Below are 24979 nucleotides of genomic sequence, written 5' to 3'. Positions count from 1 at the left end.
TAATTTCAGGATTAGAGAAAATAATTACTCAGGTAGACAAAGATGTAAGATTGTGCTGACATTATTATTCATAATGGAAAAAAGCTGGAAAGAACCTAAATGTCCTTCAGTAGGAAATAGATTAAATAAATTATAAAGCATCCACAGAGTGAAAAAACTTGTCATTTAAAAATAAGGACGTGGGGCCCTGCCGGTGGCGCAGCAATTAAGTTCGCACGTTTTGCTTCTCAGTGGCCCGCGGTTCGTGGGTTCGGATCCCGGGTGCAGACATGGCACCACTTGGCAAAAGCCATGCTGTGGTAGGCATCCTACGTATAAAGCAGAGGAAGATGGGCATGGATGTTAGCTCAGGGCCAGTCTTCCTCAGCAAAAAGAGGCGGATTGGCAGTAGTTAGCTCAGGGCTAATCTTCCTCAAAAAAAAAAAAAAGAGGACATAGATCTTTAATTGGAAAGATGGAAATATGTTACTACATGTTGTTGAGTGAAGAATGCAGGGAACAACGGTTGTGAGTAGTGTGATGCTGCTATGGCAGGGCAAAGATAACTGTATGTATATACGTATTTGTCTACGTGCAAAGTAATCACTAAATGCTAAACATCAGAAAATATACAAGGACATGCAAAATATTCAAGATATGTTGTCTTTAGAAAAATAAAATAAAATGGACGTTATGATTACATTTGTAACGTATACACATATATCAGCATACAGAGGCACTAATAGGCATCAACAGATAGAAAAAAATCTGCAAAGGTTGCTTATTTCTACATGGTGATCTTTTAGTTTTTTTTAAAGATTGGCACCTGAGCTAACAACTGTTGCCAAGCTTTTTTTTTATTTAAAAAAAAAATTTCTTTTTTAAAGATTTTATTTTTTTCCTTTTTCTCCCCAAAGCCCCCCAGTACATAGTTGTATATTCTTTATTGTGGGTCCTTCTAGTTGTGGCTTGTGGGATGCTGCCTCAGCGTGGTCTGATGAGCAGTGCCATGTCTCCACCCAGGATTCGAACCAACAAAACACTGGGCCACCTGCAGCGGAGCGCACGAACTTAACCACTCAGCCACAGGGCCAGCCCCAAATCTTTTTTTTTTTTCTTTAATTGCCCTTTCTCTTCAAATCCCTCCCCCCACCGGCATATAGTTGTATAGTTTAGTTGTGGGCCTTTCTAGTTGTGGCATGTGGGACGCCGCCTCAACATGGCTTGATGAGCGGTGCCATGTCCACGCCCAGGATCTGAGCCAGTGAAACCCTGGGCTGCCGAACCGGAGTGCACGAACTTAACCACTTGGCCATGGGGCCGGCCCACCACATCGTGATCTTAATTTTCTTCTTTTTGCTTATATTTACTTCATAATTTTATATGGTCATATATATTCTTGAAATATATTTTTAAAATTTTGTAAACAAAATACTTTTCTTCAAATAGGCAAAAGAGACTCACTTTTCAAAGCAGTCATCCCTTGAACTTGGAGAAAAAAGCTGCTCTGCTTTTATTTATTTCAGCTCCCAATAACTGAACCAACTCTAGGATTTGCAAGTTTGTTCATGTATGTTGGAATTTTGCCTAGAAAAGAATGGTTAAACCTCTCCAACTAATGCCTTGTTTCATCCCTGCTGCCTCTCATAACTTCTTGAATGATGCATTTATTTTGTTTCTTTTTTTTTTAAAGATTGGCACCTGAGCTAACATCTGTTGCCAATCTTTTTTTTTCTTCTTCTTCTTTTTCTCCCCAAAGCCCCTCAGTACGTAGTTGTATATTCTAGTTGTAGGTCCTTCTGGTTGTGTTATGTGGGATGCCACCTCAGCATGGCTTGATGAGTGGTGCTCAGTCTGCGTCCAGGATCCAAACCAGCGAAACCCTGGGCTGCCAAAGTGGAGTGCGTGACCTTAACCACTAGGCCACAGGGAGGCCCCTATTTTGCTTCTGAACCAGTCACTTTAGACACATGTCCTCCAAAGAGCTACTGAATCTTCTTGTCCTATTTGGTCTCACTTTGCATCAACATCATGAGAATGAAAACTGTGAGGCATAAAGCTTATTTCGTAAAATCCATTTACCTCTAAGGAAATCCCATGGGTGCAGGCATTTGGTCACAACCTGACAGTGCTTGCTGTAATCAGAGAGGTCTCCTTCCCAGAACTCCCAAGCCATGCCATCTGACTTCTTCGATGACCTTTATCACACTTGTCTTTGTGTTATTCCTGAGAGGTGTATCTAACTCAAAAGATAATATCTATCTTGAAAGATAATAAGCAACTTAAGGATAGCAACCATGTCATTTTACTCACTAGCACAGTACTAGTACTAACACAGGATCTGGCATATTGTGAGTACTTTATAAGTGTCTGATAATTCAACCTAGAAATTCCATTCCTAGGAATTTATCTTTCTGAAATATTTGTAAAAGTACACAAAGAGATATCTGCAAGGAAGTTCATCAAACAATAATTTTTATAACCAAAAGTCAGAATACCTAACAGTAAGCAACAAGCTAAATAAACTATGTTTCACTATATGAAGGCATATTATGCAATTATTAATAATGATGATATTGGTTCATATTAATTAATGAAGGAAGAGATCTACAACAAATTGCCAAGAATGGCAGGTAGACTAAAAAGAATATGCACAATGTTGGAAGGCAGCTGTCTCTCATATATGAAGAATACAGGCTTTGTTGTCAGGATCCAGGACATGAATCTAAGCTCTGACAGTTATCAGCTAGGAGACTTTGGACATGTCACTTCATTTTCAGTGCCTCTGTTTCCTCATAGATAAACTGGAGAATAATAACAGTATCTATCTTACAGGGCTGTTATGAAGGCTAAATAATATAACACATCTAAAGCACTTAAAATGGCTTACTATAAGCACTGAATAAAATACATTTGCCTTATTCCATTAAAGAAAATTATTTTTAATAATTTTTAATTAAAAACTTTTTGATAAATTATATTTAATAATTTTCTTCAATAATTTTAATACTAGGATGCTGTTTTTCTTTTTCCTTATAGGAAATTTTTTGAGATTTTTCTGGACTGCTCTTTCTTACAACATTAATAAATTTTAGAACTAGGCTTGAGAATGTAACTTTTCTTAATAATATTAGCAAAACAGATTCACAAAAATCCAGAAGTTATAAGTAGAGCAAGGCCTCTCTTGCTCTCTATCCCTAGCAGCTGCGAGAAGACACCATTCAGCATCACAAAACTCAAGAAATTTGATTTGATAAGGTGTCATATTGAACACATTAAAACGTTTCAAGGTCTTCTGTATAATGTCTAAATATTTATCACTACTACTACTCTTTTTCCCCTGTTATTATAAATCTGTACTTGGAAGTAAATTTGAACCACTAAAAAAAGTTTCTAACTCTGAAGAGATATAAGAACTAATAATTATTTGTTAATTAACAGTAATTTGTTGCTCTGCTAATTGTTTTAATCAATGTCTCCATAATCCTAAAATGTATAAATTCTTGAAAAGTTTTTCAAACTAGAGGGGCACCACTGCACTCTGTACAGGCATAGCAATATAATAAATCTTACGACTGCACTGGATTTCTTTTTCAAAGTGTTGGAGACTCTTTACTTCCTTAAATAATCAATTTTTCTGATTCTATTTTGCAAAGCAAACATATGTACACAAGTGCACAGAAAAATATTTGGAAAGACAATCATCTAAATAGTAATATTCAGGAGGCTGGCCCCGTGGCCGAGTGGTTAAGTTCCCGCGCTCCGCTGCAGGCGGCCCAGTGTTTCGTTGGTTCGAATCCTGGGCGCGGACATGGCACTGCTCATCAAACCACAGTGAGGCAGCGTCTCACATGCCACAACTAGAAGGACCCACGACGAGAATATACAACTATGTACCGGGGGCCTTTGGGGAGAAAAAGAAAAAAAATAAAATCTTTAAAAAAAAAATAGTAATATTCATTAACTCTGGATGGGAGGAGGATGGGCAATTTAAATTTTCTTCTTTATAAGTTCCTTAGTTCTCTGTATGATTTTTTTCTTTTTACAATAAACTTGCATTAATTCTATCATCAGAAACAAAAGTTAAACTATTTCCATACAAATCAAACAAAAAAGAGTTGAGGAGAGGGAATATCTTCCAGTTGTTAAGAGAAATGTGAGACTATAGGCCTGTGACATGAGTAGGTTCTGCCAAAAAAAAAAGAGAAAAAATTTGCATGGCAGAAATAAATAAACACTCATCAATTCTTGTACTGTTCTTCATCAAAACAATGAGCTTCCTTCACTATCTTCTGTGCCTGAACACAACCAAAGTAAGCAGCATTCCCAAATTATACCAAACTATACAGAACACTATTTGGTACAAATAGATGTTTTATCTCTGCCTTTCTCCACTGAATAGTTAAAGTTCCATATTAGATATAATCCTTGTAAAATGTCTTAAAAATCCTGAGTTTATTAAAAGGGATTCATACATAACTAAAAATTTCTTGAGTCATCTTGTTCAAAACTATGATTATTGCTTAAAATTGATCACCTACCTTTTTTCTTTCTCATGATTCACATAATGGCATAAAACTGCATCACATGGATTTATTGTGATTTATTTAATAATTTCCTATTATTAGACACAAATTTTATATAAGGTTATCTCAAAGAACACTCTGAGATATTACAGTCTTTGATTCTAGGCCAGTGAATCTGAATCTTTTTGGGTCATGTTTGATAATCTCATTAAATTATGGACTTTCTCTCCAGAAAAATGGCATATTAACAAATATCTACAACAATTTTACATATAACTTCAAGGGGTTTCTGGATCTCTGAAAGCCCCAAATGGATTTAAATTACCTTTGGTTAAGAATTCCTCTATATCCAAAACATATAAAGAACACATACAACTCAACAACAAAAAGCCAAACAATCCAAGTAAATAATGGGTAGAGGATCTGAACAGACATTGTTCCAAAGAAGACTGACAGATGGCCAATACGCATATGAAAAGATGTTCAACATCACCAATTATTAGAGAAATACAAATCAAAACCACAACAAGCTATCACCTCACTCCTGTCAGAATGGCTATTATTAAAAAGACAAGAAATAAGAAGTGCTGGAGAGGATGTGGAGAACAGGGAACCCATGCACACTACTGGTGGGAATGGAAATTGGTGCAGTCACTATGGAAAACAATATGGAGATTCCTCAAAAAATTAGAAATAGAAATACCATATGATCCAGCTATTCCACTTCTGGGTATTTATTCAAAGAACACAAAAACACTAATTTGAAAAGATATATGCACTGCTATGTTCATTGCAACTTTATTCACAACAGCCAAGACTTGGAAACAACCTAAGTGCCCAACAACAGATGAATGGATAAAGAAGATGTGGTGTGCATATATATGATGGAATACTATTCAGCCATAAAAAAGATGAAATCTCGCCATTTGTGACAACATGGATGGACCTTGAGAGTATTATGTTAAGCGAAATAAGTCATGATTTCACTCATATGTAGAAGATCAAAACAACAAACAAGCACATAGATGCAGAGAAGAGACTGGTGGTTACCAGAGGGGAAGGAGGGGGAGGGAGGGCAAAAGGGGTAAAGGGGCACATAAGTATGGTGAGAGATGGCAACCAAACTTTTGGTGGTAAACACAACATAGTCTATACAGAAGCTGAAATATAAGGATGTACACTGAAATTTATCTAACGTTATAAACCACTTACTTCAGTAAAAACTAAAAAAAAACTGTTCTATACCATTTGAGCATGTCTTTTTTTTTAAACTAAGAAGTGCCCATCACATGTGTGTGGTGATGGATTGTAATTAGTCTTTGAGTGGTGAACATGATGTAATCTACACAAATATCAAAATATAATGATATATACCTGAAATTTATATAACGTTCTAAACCAACGTTACCGCAATAAAAAAAAAGAAGTGCCCATCGCAACTAGCTTGGTATTTTCATTTCTCTTGCTCTACTGGAAGCGGATGGGCAATTTCCCAAAATCACCACAAACAGTTAATGCTTATTAAGTACTTAGGAAATAGCAGACACTGTTCTAAGAACTTTACACATAGTTGTAAAAAGAAAGCTCATAAAAGTAATGGGAAGTATCTGCCAAATGGATATGTGCATATAGGCATTAGGGAGAAGGCGTAGGTATTCACTCACTGGACAGGTCATTTAAGGAGGAGGAAGCAAATGTTCCCATGTCCCCAAAAATAATGCATTTCACAGAACAAGAGGAAATACCCACGCGCCTTGATATTGACTTTCAAGTGGGCAATAGCAACTCATTCCTTCTCTCTCCCTCCTCAGAGCCCTTCTCTTAGGGGATCTGAAGACAACAGGCCCTTCTTGGAGCCCAGTCCAGCCTGGCTAATTAGGGCACGCCCCGACCACACCTCTCCATGCCCCCCACCACCACCACACACACACACACACACACACACACACACACACACACACACACCCAGAGTAAGGGAAGAGGGAGAGAGTACTGTTGACCCTTCCCAGCATTAGATAAAGGCCAGTCTCACGGAGGTGCAGCTCTGGAGTCGGATTTGACAGCACTTCCTGGAGGGAACTGGGTGGTTCCGAAACCTGCAGGTGGACCCTCAGCGCTGTAAGGGTGTGAGCGAGGCCGCGCGCGTCCGCGCGCCCGAGGATGCGGGGCGGCGGGAGTACTCCCAGGAGCCCGCCTGGGGCACGCTCAGCTCCCACACTCGCATCCCAAGATGCGGGCTGAGCCTTTCTGCTGGGAGTCTTTTCTCTGGCGCCCAGACATCTGACGGGGGCCCCTTCTCTGCGGCTGGGCCCGCGTGGCTAGAGGGCAGAGGATGCCGCGTGACGCTAAGAGTCAGAGTCACACACTTCACGGCCACGGCCACCTTCCGTCACACAAGAGGCTCTGCACCCAACTGAGTCACAAACACGCCATCACCCACTAGTCCCGGCCTCACAAGCGCGCAGAGTCCCGATGCCACGCCCCAGCCCCGTCACGCCCCCAGACACACACACACACACGCACACACACACACAGAGTTACACCACCGCCCTTCTCACGCACACTCGGGCCTGAGGTGCGGGTCTCCCGAGGCTCTACGGTGCTGCAGCGCCTCCCTTCCTTCTCGTCATCCCCGGGCCGCAACACTTTTCCAAGAGATGGCCGGAACCAACTCTCCGAGCCAGCACTCCTCACCTGGGGCGCCGACCCGGTCTCACAGGGATGCCCAGCGGAAGCGACGGCGCAACTGCCCAGTCGAGTCCACAGTCTCCCGGCCCTAACGGGCCGCGCGCGGGGGTTGCTGGGAACTCCGGCCGCACGCACGGAGTGCGCAGGCGCGGCCAGCTCCAGGGGGCGGGACTTCAGTCCGGCCGGTTAGCGGGAGGTCCAGTCCGGCCCAAGCGAGGGCCGCTTTCCTGGCCCTTTGTCCCCAGAAAGTGGCGGCGGGACCTGGAAGGGGGTGGGGCAGGAGCATTAAAGGGGGATGTGGGTAAATGTGACTCTCCGTCGGCCAAGGCGGGAGTGCTGTGCCCAAGGACGGCGCTGTGTGTCTTTGAAGCGATTCTGGGTGCGATTTTTTCGTTGGGTGTGTCTGGTTTGTGTTTGAGACGGTGGACTGCAGGGACCAGGATGCGGTTTGTGAAGGAGCTTTTACGAGTGGAGTTGTGTGTCGGGCTGTGTAGGACTGAGAATGTTGAGGGGGCCTTTGAGATAATGGGGTGACTGTGAGTGCATGAGATCGTTTCTGTGAACGTGTCTGTAATTGACTCAAATTTTGCAGCGCGGTTCTGGCAGATTTGTTTTCCTTGGGCCTTCCCTGTAGACCGTGGGTGTGAGTCACTCAGTGTGTGTCTGAGGAACGGCGGGCGTGATTGTGTGGCGAGTGTGTGCGCTTCTGGTGTTTCTGCGGGACTGTGACGAGGTGGCTATCTGGATGATTGGATGTGACCAAGAGCCTCACTCACCTCAGTTCCGAAATAGGTAAAGGAATGTTGCATCTTCAAGCAGCATCAGCTTTATTGAAGGATTTGGTTAAAAAAAAGACCCGAATTTTTCTAGAAAATTATATATTTATTTTACATTCAATCACAGCTTTATTATGGAGAAGAACGTCAATAAGCATAACTTTGAAAATAAGATTTCCAAGGAAATTCCTGTTGTGAAGTAGTTGATTTGCTTCTGCCCCAGATTCCCATGAGGGAACTTTCCCTGTTTCTTGGTGTTAAGAGGATTTTGTTGGGAAGATTTAAGAAGCCCTAAACTAAGAAAAAACGTCTTTGCATAAAAAAAAAAAAGGCAGTATAACCAGAGCAGACAACCCAGGATTAGGGAGTCAAATATCTTGGGTTCTAGATCAGGCACTCTTTTATCTTTGTTAAAGGAAGGCAAGAAACTTGTTTAAGATTCAAAGCGTGAGTTCATGCTGACATTACTAATTCGAATATAATGTTACAAGGGTTTTATTCTTACCTTTTATATTTCTGCTTTTCTTTAACAATCTTTTTTCTAGAAATTCTGGTTCTTAGTAATATTATTTATATATTTACATTAGCTTAGAATCACCATAAAAGTATTTAGAATTGCAATGCCAATATTATTACTAACAATAAAGCTGGTAAATAAAATTTTTAGATTATAGATCTTCTAAAGCGGGGGTTCGCAAACTAAAGCTTGCAGGCCAAATCTGGTGGGCCACCTGTTGTATAGCTAGTGGGTAAAGAATGGTGTCTATATTTTTAAATGGTTAAGAAAAATCAAAAGAATAATATTTTGAGGTGTGAAAATCATACATTTCAAATTTCAGTGTCCATAAATAAAGCTTTATTGGAACATAGCCATGCTCATTTATGTATTGTCTGATGTGGGCTTGGTGAGTCAAGGAGTCAAAAGAAAGATTTCTTGGACTCTCAAGGTCTGGAAGTAGTGCTCTTTTATTCAGAGAATAGTATGGAATAGCATGGGGACAGGACCCATGGGCAGTAAGAGCTGCCCACATGGGCTAAGGGTAGGGCTAAATTTAAGGCATAGGTATGTGAGTTATCTCTTTACAAGACAAAGGAAAGAATATGTAAAAAAAGTCATTAAAATGGTATCAGTGCAGGTGGAGTCTGGTTATTGGGTGGTCCTATAAGTTTAAATAAGAATCAGATCAGATTAAGTAAATTGCTGAAGCCACCACCTTAAATATCATCTTCAGCTAAAGACAAAGGAGGATGTTGGTGGTGAGGGGGTTCAGTTACATGAGGTTACCAGACAAGTACAGCAAACAAGAGCAAGATTTTTATACAGCCTTAAGTCCTTGCCTTCCCCAGTAAGAGTTTCTAGAGATAAGGTCATCCCCCCTTCCTCCTGGTGCAGAGAGGGAGACACCCCCACAGATGGAGACTTCCTTCACAAATGCAAATGTCTCTCATCAAACGGCAAGCAAATTCCACCCTTCAGAGTTTCCTTCCTGTCTGCAGCTTTCAAAAGTAACCAGCCCAAAATAATCCTCATCATTGTCTATGGCTGCATTTGAGCTACAAGGGCAGAATTGAGTGATTATGCAGACAGAATGGCCTACAGAGCCTAAAATACAGTTGATTCTCATTATTCATGGTAGTTATATTCTATAAAGTTGTTGCAAAGACTAATTATGGAACTATTGCTAGTAGGGTAAATACAGGGTTAGCTTCCTGCAAGCATCTGGTCACAACATTTTCATCAAGCAATCAATACATATCCTTGTTTTATGTGTTTCTATTTAAGGACACTTTTTATATATTGTTGATTCATTAACATTGAACTCATGGCCAACAGCACTATAACTCATGCCTGTGAATGAAGCTTATCTAACATATATTTCCTCTGTAAGGCACATCACAGCCTTCTTGCACTTGGGAATACTAGATAGCACTTTAGCATATGCTTGGGGGCCTTTTTAAACAACAAAATCACCAATAAAAAGCAAGAAAATGAGAAAAAAAGTGGTACTAACTTGACTGAAAAGGACACTTGTTTACGGTATAAGAGCTAAAACAAGAAGGCAGAAGGTCGCTTTGTTTGACTTCAGCTGAGAACATATGTGTTGGGGGACTCGTTTTTCATTGTTCTTCACATGTCCATGAATGACCACGAAATTGCTGAGTATTGACTTTTAGCAAGTAGGCAAGTTTGCAAATACAGACTCCACACAAAAATGAGGATCAACTGTGTTTACTGTCTGGCCCTTCACAGAAAAAGTTTGTCAGTCCCTGTTTTAGAGTATATCCCCCTTAACTATACAGAGTTTTTAAAAAGTACTTGAAATAATTCTTTTCCCTGTGCTATCAATATTTTCTATAACTGATTGTAACTCATTAAATAAAAATCCATAAACAAGAGAAAATGGAGTAAAATAGAAAAGCTCTTCTTTATAGAATGCCAGCTAATAAGTTTGATTTTACATGGCTTGTGAACTCTGCTTCAAATGTATTTATGATATTTGGTTTTGATGAGGATTTTGTACAGTATGATGTTTTCCTTTAAGTTCAATTTCATTTCTGTTGTCTCCTCTCATGCCAGCTATCACCTGCAGTTAGGTAAGACAGTGACATCGTTAGAAGGGATACATCTTCATGGCATTAAGGCTAGCCATTGGTGGGGTAATGTATCAAGATTTACCCAGCAATACTGAGTTTTCTTTGAAATCAGTCACTGATTCCTTCAGTGCTTGATGTTTGCCTTGTCTGCTAGTGACCAACTTCTCTGCTTCTTTATAGACCCTTGACACTCATGGTGCCACTCGCATTGGGGGAAACAAGGTGCCCAGGGAATAGCTTTTCCAAAGTTGGGCAATGACTGGGTGAATGAGTTTTAATTATGGAAGCAGTACTGGTAGCTTGTGTGCATCCACAAGTGCATTAGCCCTAGGGTGCTGGCTTAAGCCTATGTGGTTGCTGGGTCCCTGTCCAGGGAGGGAGGGTGCTGCTGCATTGGTCACTCCTTAGGTGTACATTGCCTGGAACAAACCTCATATTTGCTTACTAAAGAGTTCTGCACTCAATTCTAATGTGTGTGTGTGTGTGTGTGTGAGGGAGGGAGTTTCCCCACACCGCCAAGCAATTCTCAGACACCACCTGTGTGTCCTACAATTCAACTCAATTCTGACACTTATCTACCTGGAGATAGCATTAGATCCCACAGGTTAGGGACTAAGCCTACAAGACTGCCCCCTCCCCCACTTCAGATGGCAGTCGCAAGTCCAGGTTATAACCTATGCTTCTCACCAAGGGGCTATAGATTGGAGGTTCCAATGACCTTCTCCTTGGGTTTGATTAATTTTGCAAGAATTGCTCACAGGAACCTTTTACTTACTGGATTACTGGTTTATTATAAAAGGATATAACTCAGGAACAGCCAGACGGAAGAGATGCATTGGGCAAGGCATGGGGAAGGGGCATGGAGGTTCCCTGCCCTCTCCAAGTACACCACTCTCCCCAAATCTCCACATGTTCACCTACCCAGAAGCTCTCCAAACCCCATCCTTTTGGGTTTTTATGGAGGTTTCATTACATGGGCACAACTGATTAAATCATTGGCCATTGGCGACTGATCCAACCTCCAGCCCCTCTCCCCTCCCTGGAGGTAAGGGGACTGGGACTGAAAGTTCCAAACCTCTAATCACATGGTTGGTTTTCCTAGCAACCAGAAACGTTAGGTGTTTCAAAAGTCACATCGTTAACAAATCAAGAGACACCTTGATGGCTCTCATCACAGGAAATTCCAAGGGTTTTAGGAGCCCTGGGCCAGAAACAGAAGGAAGGCCAAATATATATTTCTTATTCTAAATCACAATATCACACTTACTCTCCATCATCACTGCTGCCATGAGCAGGTAGGCTTGAGTGTGAAGTGCTCCTCAGGACTCTCAGGCTAAGGCATTCTCTTAGCGGCTACAAAGCCTTAGAGAAATTGCAAATGTATTTGTATCTTTACAACAATGTATTCATATATTATGTATTTAATGCAATGAAAGAAAGCAATACAAAAGTTGAACTTAGTAATGGAAAAGGATATGAATAAGCAGTTAATAAAAAAATACAGCTAATACACACAAATTTAATCAAGTTAGTAAGAAGAAACATCTCAAAAGAAGTGTCAGTTAAAATGAATTCTTTCAAATTAGGCAAAGAAAATTTTAAAAGGTGAAGAACACCAAGGGTAGTCATAGAAGTGGAAAACAGTCATTCTCCTGAGGGCTTTTTAGTAATATGTATCAAAAACTACTGACTGAACTTGTAGAAGTTATCTTAAGAAAATAATGAGACAAATGCACAAAAATATACTTGTTTACCGAGTATTGTTTATAATACTGGAAGTAGTACATGATCAGGGAAGTAGTTAAATTTGGGGGTTCCATATGTAAACTATTAATCTAGACAACATATACTATGTACAGACTTGTCTGCAGAATATATATATAAGTATATATTATTTCCAGATTAAATTAGATTGTGAAAATCACCTAGACCAGTATGACCTTTAGTATGTTCTCAAGGAAAAAGTTACTTCCTAGATGTCCAAAATAAAGGGAAAAAAATAATTTCTTTATTTGATATGTATTATTTGATATGCATTACAAAATCTATTCAAGTAATCGGTATTTAAATGTCACTTCACTTTTTCTTATGTATTATGAACAACACACTTAAAATTATATTGTGAACATTTAATTTATTGCATATGCTTAATAAATATTTTAATGGGTGCATAATATTCTTTTCTACTAGATGGAGCTATGTTTATTTCATACCTACATACATTTTCCCTTGAGAGGAAGTAGTCTCACTCTTTGTAATATAAGGAAAAGTCATGAGTTAGATATTTGAGATTGTTCATAGTCCCTGGAAAGAAAATGTGACTCCATCACCTGCTTGAGTTTTTTGGGGTTCTGAATCCTATCCTGGCCTGCAGTTCATTTCTCAAATACAGCAACCAACTGCAAAGTTTCATTTTCCAAAAAGATATGTCTGCAGTGCATTCTTTCTCTAGCCTATGGGCTGGAAAGGGGCCAAAGAGGAGTTTGCCAAAGCATAATTAAGGCTTAGGGAGGGTGAGCTTCCTGGCATTTTAGACAAACTTGGGCTACAGACAGAATTTTTGGTTTATCCTTCTTATAAGTAGAGAATAGATTTGTGTTCTTTTGTGAGCATAGACGATGAGTCCAACTCTCTTGTTAGAGAGTCTTCCCATTTCCATGCTCAGGAAACCAGCTCCTTTCTTGCCTATATTTCTCCTCTAATGGAGCTAGGCCAATATGAAGAAAAAGAAAAATGACTTGACTTGATGCCTCTGCTCCTACAAGGACCAGCTATTTTTTGTGTGATACAACTGCTTTCTCAGCCTAAATACCATTCTAGACCAATTGATTCATAAACAAACACATAATCTCAAACTCCTCAGGAATCTAAGTGCAGAGTACAGTTCTACATATGCATAATTAGGCCTGGGTGGTGAGATACCACAGACGGAGATAGACAGAAAGCTCTTCAGTTTGGGACTAGGGATTTCAGGGGGGTGGTGGTGGGAGATTTCAGCAATTGACTTCCGAGCTAACATACATAGTGTCTATTTACAGCTATTTAAGGCATCCTTCACTCCTTGGATAGTCGCTGGAGATGGGTAACAACTGGCCGTTGTTCGTGTTCAATCACAAATAATTGTTACCACTCTGCTTCCTTTAGATTTTAATACTTAGAAAAACAAACCACATCTCTTATCTTGTAGAGGAGGTCTGTGACCAAAATTCCCATGCCCCTCCCTGACACCTTATGATGCTGTTGAATAACTCTCCAGGCTGGAGTTTCTCAACTATGGCACTATTGACATTCTGGGTCAGATAATTCTTTGTTGTGGGGGTGCTTTTCTGTGTATTGTAGGATATTTATCAGCATTCCTGGCCTCTTCCCATGAGATTTCAATAGCACCACTTCCTCCACCCCAATGTAACAACCAAAAATGTCTCAGGCCATTGCCAAATGTCTCCTGAGGGGTGGCGTGAGGAGGAGAGGGGGCGTTGCTCAAGTTGAGAATCACTGCTCTTAGGCTTAATTTTTAGGTTACTATGGGGATCTGTGTCTCTCTTAACCAGAAGACCAGTAGTTGAGTATTATTAATTGGGTTATTACCCTCAATTCCTAGCTCTAATTTTCATTAGGAACAGATAACTTGCTATTAGCTAGAAGGACATATCCTGTGAAAACAACTCTGTAATTCTGTCATTTTACCAGAGACCCAAGAGGTGCAGGTACCCAACCAAGACTGAGAAAGCCAAATTTAGGAAAATAATGGAGTTTGCTGGGGTTGCAGTTTCTGTCTTCTGTTATAATTTAATTATTGATATATTTTGCTTGAAAAATACATTGAAAAAAATTTGGCTTAGTAAGCCCTAAAGCAAGTCTTAAAATTAATTGGTTTTTGTTTGTTTTGTTTTCTTAGAATATTTCTGCACACATTCTGTCTATCCTTTGTATTTTATTCTATGTGGGATGCCTCCTTTGCTAAAATGATAGCTTTGAAGATGTGCTTATGCATTGTACCTTGGTGGGACACAAAACCCCAAAGACACTCAAAAGAAACTCTACAGGGATGACATGTAGGGGAATTTCAGCAATGTGCTACCGCTAAATATATTCCATTTTTCTCCTGTTACTGTTCTAGGATAATAATTTTGGTTTCTCCTTGGCACAGTCTATACAAATTCAGAAATTCTGAACTGGGCATTGAAAGAAGAGAAGAGAGAAATTTTTTAAAATGTTGTAATCGACATGAGGGAAGAGGACTGAGAGCAGCCCTTTGTCATTTATCTCCCATTGGTTAGCATTCGTTCTCAAACACATAATGTTTATGAAAGATCTATCCCTGTGTGCAAAGGTGTTTGTTTTGTTATTACTTTGGAAACACTGAGCTTGTGTATATTAGTCTAATATTAATTCTTTTTTTACCAACCGACACAAAATTAAAGGACAATTATGTACATACCTTATAATGTTCAGTAAAGTTTTGTACAGCTATGTGGTTAATTAAACACACTTCTCTCTTCACCACATCTTGTTGTTTGTTTCACTTTATTTGGAAAGTGGAACTCTCTAGGATTAATGAGGCACAGGATTCTAAGATATGTACTCTGTGGGAGTGTAGTACATATTTTTTCAAGTTAAAAAAAAATCAGTAAGCCAGAAAGTTCTAAACAAAGGATCATACATGTAAATCAAGCTTCCCATAGATACAGGTGAAGAAAAGCTGTTTAGTCATGGCTTCTACCTCGTGGGGCAATTCCCACAAAATGTGAAGTAGTCACCCAGAAGAGGCTATAGAGGAGATAGCCAAGGGATATAACAACACTACAATTGGAAATTAAAAGACATGCGCATTCTACATGTTGGAAATATTTTTGTCAATGTCATGTTAGATATGAGAGTGTCCACATCAGTCTGAAACCTAATACATGCTTATGCATGATAAGAAATTTAGACACAGCTTAGATCTTATCCACTGAAGATGGGAGAAAAGCCATATTAATGTGATGAATGTCTAGAGGTGTTTGGCTTTCAATCAATGCATTGTAATGCTCCGAAAGGCTTCACAGGGAATAAACCTAATAAATAAATGCAGAGTATGGAAGAATGAAGCCATACAAATATTATAATGTGGTAAATGTTTCCACTGAAGGTCAAATCTTTACACTTACCCAAGTGTATTCATAAGTGAAAAGCTGGGGGCTGGCACATGGCATAGTGGTTAAGTTCGTGCGCTCTGCTTCAGCGGCCTGGGGTTCACAAGTTTGGATCCAGGGCATGGTCCTACACATTGCCTATCAAGCCATGTTGTGGCAGCATCCCACATACAAAATAGAAGAAGACTGGCACAGACGTTAGCTCAATGGCAATCTTCCTCAAGCAAAAAGAAGAATTTAAGCCCTGAACATGGTTTAAGGTAGTTTCCACAGGTGCCCCCATTAGCCTGACAGAAGTTATATCAATTGTTTCTTGATCTCAGAGAATCTTAATAAATAATTGTTTTCAAGGGCTATCAGAAGCATGTGATAAAAGGAACTAAGCTGAAGCCGATAATGAAACAAATTACAATCAGAGAGAACCAGCAAAAACACAAGACAGCAACAATAGGCCTTCATTTGAATCATAGACATAAGTCACCAGAGAATTTACTTATATTTAAAGCTTGATTTTATTTCCTTAAAATATGTGTAGGGGGGCTGGCCCAGTGGTGCAGCAGTTAAGTGCACATGTTCCACTTCGGTGGCCGGGGGTTCACTGGTTCAGATCCCAGGTTTGGACATGGCACTGCTTGGCAAACCATGCTGTGGTAGGCATCCCACATATAAAATACAGGAAGATGGGCACGGATGTTAGCTTGGGGCCAGTCTTCTTCAGGAAAAAGAGGAGGATGGGTGGCAGATGTTAGCTCAGGGCTAATCTTCCTCAAAAAAAAAAAAACAAACTGTGTAGGGAATTATAAAAATTACAGAGATTTGAAAAAGAACCAAATAAAACTTATATATGTGAAAAGTACAATAACCAAAATTAGATACTTAGTGCACATGTTGGGCACAAAATTGGACAAAGCAGAAAAGAGAACTACTTACCTGAAAGATCAAAAAAATTACCCAAAATCTATCACAGATAGACAAAATGAGGAAATATATAAAAGAGAGCTTGAAAGATATGAATAAGATAAGTAAGATAGAGTGAGAAGGTGAGGAGGTCCAACATAACTTGAGTTGGAGTTGCAATTAAACTTCAACGTTAGAAAAACCAATAAATGAATAATTTCCAAAGATGATGAAAATCTCTAAATCATTGACTCAAGTCCCCCAACCTAGACCCATCATGGAGAAACTGCATAAAATCGAAGACAATGAGAAAATCTTAAAGCAGCAAAAGAAAAAAGGACACATTCCCTTCAAAGTAGTCATTAGACTGACAGCCAACTTTTCACATCAACAGTGAAAGTCAAGAGAGTGAAATGGTTGAAATGGTTGAGTGAGGAATGGATATATTATTTTAGGTGAGGTTTTCATTTTCAGTTATGAGAAGAATTATATATATTGATGGAATGCCATCTTGTGAACACTGTTCATTTGTTTGGCTGCCCAATATTTGTGTACTCTTCCTATGATGAGAAACACCCATCTTTAAGAAGCAGAGGCGCTGGCCCGGTGGCGCAGCGGTTAAGTTTGCATGTTCTGCTTCTTGGTGGCCTGGGGTTCGCTGGTTCGGATCCTGGGTGTGGACATGGCACTGCTTGGCATGCCATGCTGTAGCAGGCATCCCACATATAAAGTAGAGGAAGATGGGCATGATGTTAGCTCAGGGCCAGGCTTCCTCAGCAAAAAGAGGAGGACTGGCAGTAGTTAGCTCAGGGCTAATCTTCCTCAAAAAAAAAAAAAAAAAAAAAAAGAAGCAGAGGCTGATTCTCACTAAATTGAAAATGTATCTCAGCCTCCCCAGCCACATAGGAATGGAACCCAGGCTTCGGCACTCAAACACACCCATCTCAGAACAGCAAGGTGATGATGATACAAAGGACCAAGGTCTGTGGAGATTCCATCTAGGTGATAGGTAACCCCAGGTACACATGTAGCAGTAGCAGGAACATCCAGAGTCCAGCGCCCATCTGTCAGTAGGGTAAGCTGGGGATTCTGTGTCCAGCAGCAGCAGTGACCTCACCACACAAGTTCTGGGTCATCATTTTGAGCATAGTTCCTGGTTCTTTATCTTTGTTCCCCAGCACTCTAAGATTCTCTATGAGCAAACTCAATATTCTATGAATGAATTTCTTATCTACTCAAATTAACAAAAGGTAGAACATATTGACTATAACCAATATGTATTTCCATTAAAATTAGAAATAAAACGGGGCCAGCCTGGTGGCATAGTGGTTAAGTTCACATGCTCCGCTTCAGGAGGCCAGGGTTCACAGGTTCGGATCCCAAGCACAGACCTACACACCACTCATCAAACCATGTTGTGGCAGTGTCCCACATACAAAATAGAGGAAGACTGGCACAGATGTTAGCTCAGTGACAATGTTCCTCAAGCAAAAAGAGGAACATTGGCAAGAGATGTTATCTCAGGGCCAATCTTTCTCACCAAAAAAACCCCTACAAAAACTAGAAATAAAACAAAGATGACTATAGTAGAAATTTCTGTGGGTGATAATCATAACTCTCTGGACTAATTAAGAATAGAGCATTTTTGTTGAAAGAGGCAGCTAGAATCTGGAGTTAAAATGCACATCCTGATACTTCATTGAAACTTTAGATATTGGGACATATGCAAGCAGAGGACTGGGCCTCAGAGTAGGCATAGAGAATCACAGCCTGCCCCAGGGAACATAAGAAATTCATGTGAGATAAAGGGAGATAATTTATGTGTTTTAACACATTTTATCAAGGCAATAAATCATTTCCCTCATGACACACAAACAGGAGTAGGGATGAAAACAGGAAGCAGAAATTATCTTGAAAAACTGACCTGTCAGTCTGTAAAAATGGGGAAAATACGGTAAAAAGTCTTGCCCAACACCCACTGTCATCAGGTCTACAACGTGAGATAAAACAAGAAAGTAAAATAGGTATAAATACTGTGAGATAGGTATATCACTTCATCTGCAGATTACAAAAGATCAAAAGAATCTATTTTATAACCAATACTCTAATAAAAGATATTAAACTTTCAGATATTACTAGCATATTTTAAGTATGATGAATCATTACATTCTAAAGATATTAGAGAGTAAGGAGGATGAAGAATTGTCAAAGAAAATTCAAGACATACATGTATTAATGAATATCCACTCAATGTCAATTGTGAATTAATTTTTGGATACTCTGTATTTAAATTGAATAAAATTCAAAATATAATCTCAATGAGTTTTTTCTTAGAACTGGATAATTTAACAATTATCATGAACAAATATTTGTCTTTATTTCCAAATAAAAACTATATATTGATAATATACATATCTTTATTTTCAAGTAATAAGTTACTGAAAAGTATAAGTCAGAAACTGCTGGAAAATAGAGTACAGAAATAGATCTGAAGATAGGAGCATGTAATACATGATAAATAGTATTTTATTTTACTCTTTTCTTGAGGAAGATTATCCCTGAGCTAACATCTGCCACCAATCCTCCTCTTTTTGCTGAGGAAGACTGGCCCTGAGCTAACATCAGTACCCATCTTCCTCAACTTTATATGTGGGATGCCTGCCACAGCATGGCTTGACAAGCAGTGCCATGTCCATACCTGGGATCTGAACCAGTGAACCCCGGGCCGCCAAAGCGGAACATGCGAACTTATCTGCTGCACCACCAGGCCGACCCCAATAAATAGTATTTTAATTCAGTAGGAAGAAGGTTAATAATAATTTGTTCTAGCATGATTGGCTTTATTTCTGGATGGAAACAAAGCTGACAATCTGTATCACACCATATACAACAATGAATTCCAGATGGATTAAAACATTAAATCTCCATGTGTATACACACATCCACATAAACACATATATAAAAATTGCACACTCTGTTCCTTTGTCCTCTTGCCCTCTATAACTGTCTATAAGCAATACCTTTCTAAGAAACATAGGAAACACTGGAAATGGTTTGCAAAACCTATTTTACAAAAATAAAATAAGTAGACAAGAATATAATAGAATGTTTATTGCAGCACTACTATTAAACGGCAAAGAGCAAACAATCTGAAATACCACAGTTGGGAAATAGTTGACTAGGTATTGGTACAAGCATACTGCAGAATATACTGTAACCATTAAAAAAACTAAGTTGAATCATCATTTAGTGACTTGAAAGGAAGTCCAAAATGTACCGTTGAGTGTAAAAAAGCAAATTACAGAGGATGTATAAAGTATCACCCATTTTTATAAGAATATACTAAAATTAATAATTTATTTGTGTTAACATTTAAGCACAAAGAAATATATGGGGAATATACCCAAATTTTAAACATTACTCAGAAGGAAATGCACAGAGGGGAAGGGAGTGAGGAATGGAGAGGGGCAGAGATTATTTATTTATTTATTTATTGGCATTGTTTCATTGGTTCAGTTGCAAATGCATCACCTCTGTAATTTTATTTTTTATTTTTTATTTGTGCAGGGAAAGATTCACCCTGAGCTAACAAATGTTGCCAATTTTCCTCTTTTTTTCCCTCTCCAATGCTCCAGTATATGGTGTATATCTTAGTCCTTCTATGTGAGCCACTGCCTCAGCGTGGCAACTGACAGATGGGTGGTGTGTTTCTGTGTCTGGGAAGTGAACCCAGGCCGCCCATGCAGTGAGAGCCAAACTTTAACCACTAGGCCATCAGGGCTGGTTTGGGTTTGTAATTTTAGATGAACTCAAGAAATGATTAAAAATATGCTCAAAAAAAAATCATTTAGCAGTTCTCATTTTGATAGTAAAGCAAAACAGAAATAGCGTGTCTTTACTAATTCTCTCATTTGCAGAGATTTTGTTCACTCTACTTTTCTCAAATTGATTATGAAATAATTTATAGGCATGAGCCTATAAAAAATAAAGCCTATAAAAAATTTTAACTCAATGTTAAAAAAACCCAAAAACCTCTATCATGGGATCTAAGAAAAAAGGGGAGTGGGGCATGGAAGGACAGACCTCTACTAACTCTGGATGTGTGGATTTTTCTGCCACAGGGTGGTATCCACGCAGTGTAGGAAGCTGCTTGCTGAGCAAATTGAGGCACAGGAAAGGTCCATGTAAAAACACTAACAACATAAACAAAGCTAAGCTGTGGGGTATTTTTTTTTTTAACTTCAGGATTTCTTAATCCAAGACTTTTAGCAGGCTTCCACAGTATAATGGCAGAGCTGAGTAACTGCAACAGAAATAAAATAGCCCACAAAGGCCAAAATATTTACTATCTGGCCCTTTATGGAAGATTTGCTGACCCTTCGTCTAGAACACAATATGTAACTCCAGTGACATATTTTCTCCTCACGTGAAATTGTGGTCTGGCTATTTTTTCTCTTGATAGATTATTTTTTAATTTTCAGTTGTGTGTGTATATATACAGCTCATGAATGGGATATACGACACATAAAATACATCCTGTTTTTAAACTGACGTCATGCTTAGAATAAATTAAAAAACTGCATGTAGAAAATATTGGGGCTGGAGCAAGTCCTTTCTTTTTTTTTAAAAAAACTTTATACCTGGAGTTTAGCTACTTATCTCTGGAAGTACTTTTAATCTAAAACTGTTCATATCTAAGAAATTCTGAATAAACTATCTTGTGTTGTACTATTCCTTCCCCCACCTTAAATTTCCTTGAGGCCAAGGGATTTGCACCATTGAGAACTCCTGCAAGCCTTTTGCACTCACTGCTCTGGTGTCCAGAACAAAAGTAACCCACAGGCCACTTGCTACTTGCAGAGTCAATATATCTTTGGCCCTCATTGCTTTTTTTTCAAAAAAATGTGAGCTGCCATTTAAAAACCAAGAGCTGTCACACACTAAAAAACAACAACAACAAAACAACAACTCTGGATTCTCTCAAAAAGTCAGAAGAGTTGGCAAAATGGGGCCTGCATTTCCTCGCAGCATCAGTTGGCTGTAACTGGGCACTGGGCATCCTCTTTAGCTACTGTCCCAATCAGGGTCATTTCTATTCTTTTATTAGATACGCAGTTTGTTAACTTCTTTTTTATGCTTGCATGTATCTTCCTGGATGCTACTGAAAAATAGCTTCCTTTTTATAGTGCCCTCCTAATCCATTTCTAACATCAAGATTATGTTAGAGTACGTTATGAGATGTCTACTTCTATTTAATAGCTCCTTCAACACTTGATAATGTTCTGCCTGAAAGGAAATTGGGTTTGGTGCTTCATTAGTGATGGCTACTAAATCCCATGCTAAACTTCTCCTTTTCCTTGTGTTTATAAGAGTCTTCCAAGAGTTCTAATTCTCTTTAATACTGGTAATTTTTATTTTCCAAAAAAATAATTTTCTTTAGGTTTTCAAATGTACTGGAAAGAAGTGTTGTATTCAATATAACATTTAAAGTGGTTAACCATAAAGTTTCTCTCTCTCTCCCTATATGTATATATATATATCCATTTTTCAAACAATGCTATTTGTGTTTTCACACTTTTTCTTCATCAGTGTCCCCAATGTTTTGTCTATATTCTTGTCTGTTTTTACATTAAGTATTATATGATGTAGTAAAAAGGATGCAAGTCTGAATAAAGTCCTTCCCACACACTACATACATCACTTTCCCCACCAACACCCAGGATTATTTCATGTTTCATAGGAAATAAATGATGATGGAAAATTTCCTTAATTCATTACCCTCCATGGGTTTCTTCAATTAGACATCCTGCCTAATGTTGAGGAAGGTCAGCAAAAACAGCTGTCTTTCAACAAATAATACTAAAGGCAACGATGAATATAATGACAAAGACCAACATTCAGGGAGTATCTATTTATTATATGACAGGCACAATTCTAAGCACTTATGTGTCTTAATTTATTTGATACTCACACCAAATTATGAGGTAGGTATTATAATTATCCCCACTTTATAATTTCTACCAAGACATATATATATAAAAACATAGAAAAATGCTCAAAAAGGATAAATATTAAACAAATAATCACTCCTTCAGGAGAATGGGTACAAGGATGGTGGTCAAAGGGTATGTCTGCCTTATTTGTAATGTTTAAATCTTTTATAAGGAAAACATATTCATGCATTATTTCTGCAATTAAAAGAGAAGACATGATACAGAGATATGCCTAGGGCGAATGCCCACCAGGGCACTGTGTATAATGGCAAAAATTCTGAAGGAAACTACAATGTCTATCAATAGGGATTTGTTAAATGATATTACAGCAACACAAGGAAACACCATGAAGCTACTAAAGGGTCTCTATTTACTCAAAGTTGTTCATGAAAGTTTTTACAATAAGAAAGCCTAAATTTTGTAAAGAGCAAAAATACGCCATTTTCAAAAATAAAGAGGTCACTTCTCTCAGGTATTAAAGGTATTTTAAAAATAAAGACATTTTGCAAACCATGATGTAAACAGATGGATTTTACAGTCATAAAAATCTAAGACGGATTAAAAATATAACAACTATAGACAAGTTAGGGGAAAAAATAAAATGAAAATGACAGGATTATATTTCAGCATGGACTCTCTGATGTTTAAGATAAGGTTAGAAAGGTGTCAAAAGTGCTGTCATTTTAGTATTTGCTAGATCGAATTATCTCATGTCAAGAGAAAAATGAGCTTTTATTAAAGGGCTTCCAAAATGTATCCTACTCATAGGGTGATTCTTCTACATGATTTTCCTCGGGCTGAATAAGCTGTAGTCAACAAATAAGATGTTTCTACATTATTCTATTTAGAGGGATTATTATCAAGATAAATTTCTTTGATGTTGAATAGTTTTGAGCTGTAATTAAAAGCCTTCCCACACATTTCATACATTCTATGGTTTATCACCAATACAAATTCTGATGTTGAATAAGTTGTGAGCTATAATTAAAGGTCTTCCCACATTCCCTGTATTCATAGGGTTTCTCACCAGTATGAATTCTGTGATGACTAATAAGTTGTGAACTCTGAGAATAGGCTTTCCCACATATCTTACATTCATAGGGCTTCTCACCAGTATGAATTCTCTGATGTCGGGTAAGGTCTGAACCAGAACGAAAAGCCTTTTCACATTCCTTACATTCATAGGGTTTCTCCCCCGTATGGATTCTCTGATGTTTAATAAGTTGTGAGCTCTGACTAAAGGCATTGCCACATTCCTTACATTCATAGGGTTTCTCTCCTGTATGGATTCTCTGATGTTGAGTAAAGTTTGAGCCACTACTAAAGGCCTTCCCACATTCTTTACATTCATAGGGCTTCTCACCAGTGTGAATTCTCTGATGTCGAGTGAAGTTTGAGCCACTACTAAAGGCCTTCCCACATTCCTTACATTCATAGGGTTTCTCACCAGTGTGAATTCTGTGATGTCGAGTAAGGTCTGAGCCACAAATAAAGGTTTTCCCACATTCCTTACATTCAAAGGGCTTCTTGCCGGTATGAATTTTTTGATGATGACTGAGTCTTGAGGGATGTCTAAAGGCCTTTCCACATTCCTTACATTCATAGGGTTTCTCAACGGTATGAATTATCTGATCTGTAGTAAGTTGTGAGTCATGTCTAAAGGTTTTCCTATATTCCTTAGTTGCACAGTATTTCTCTTTATTATTAATGATTTGCTGTAATGTAAACGATGGATGCTGACTGAAAGTGGGCGTGCCTTCATGGGTGAATATCAGTTGACTGAAATGTCCCTTCTGAGAACGATGTTGCTTCTCAAACTGGCCATTACATTCCCAATCATCTCTGAAACTAGAGCACTGAAGGTCACATCTTGTAAGTCTTTCCATTATCTCCCACTGGGCTGACTCTACTTCATTAATTTCCTTCTTCAGAAATAATTTCTTGGTCTCACATCTTGATTGGAGGACTGAAAGAAAAAACAAAAGCAATCATTCATATTTTTTCTTGTTTGGGAAAAGTAAAAGTTCAATAAAAATGGGAGAATTAAACAGAATTTTTAAAAAATAGATGAGAAAAGAAGAGTGAAAAGAGATCACACAGTAGGATGAGGGCAGTAAGCCAGCCACTGGTTTCCAAACATTGCTATAGGCTAAATATACAGACACCTTAGTCTTATCTCCCTTGTTATAAGAGGACTCTAATCATAAATACACACACGCACACAAAATCTCACAGCATATGCACACATATATAAGAGTATCCCATAGCATGAACTGTAAAATAAGGGAAATGATCATACCTACTTAACAGGGTTGTTGTCAGGATTAAATGAATATGTCTAAGAGAAAATTCCCAGTGGTTGACAAACTATGGCCTGCAGCCCTGCAACA

The 24979-nt window shown here is 38.6% G+C and overlaps 1 protein-coding gene across 17 annotated transcripts in view; it reads right to left on the bottom strand.

Moving 5' to 3' along the window:
• The window catches only part of LOC100629880 (zinc finger protein 14 homolog), a 101303-nt gene that overhangs the window by 50784 nt on the left and 25540 nt on the right, over positions 1 to 24979 (bottom strand). For 12 of the 17 annotated variants that reach the window (XM_014733319.3, XM_070224254.1, XM_070224253.1 and 9 more), the window contains one exon: positions 22493 to 24555. In XM_014733319.3, the coding sequence (XP_014588805.2) occupies positions 23531 to 24555 (1025 nt within the window). In that variant the 3' untranslated portion in view covers positions 22493 to 23530. Of the gene's footprint in view, positions 1 to 6537; positions 7336 to 22492; positions 24556 to 24979 lie in introns of those variants that run through there. The other 5 variants (XM_070224261.1, XM_005596204.4, XM_023651335.2 and 2 more) reach the window with 5 other exon arrangements.

This window comes from Equus caballus, chromosome 10 (assembly GCF_041296265.1).
Source record: "Equus caballus isolate H_3958 breed thoroughbred chromosome 10, TB-T2T, whole genome shotgun sequence".
In the NCBI taxonomy this organism is placed as follows: Eukaryota; Metazoa; Chordata; class Mammalia; order Perissodactyla; family Equidae; genus Equus; species Equus caballus.
This window is presented reverse-complemented; position numbering and strand designations above follow the sequence as displayed.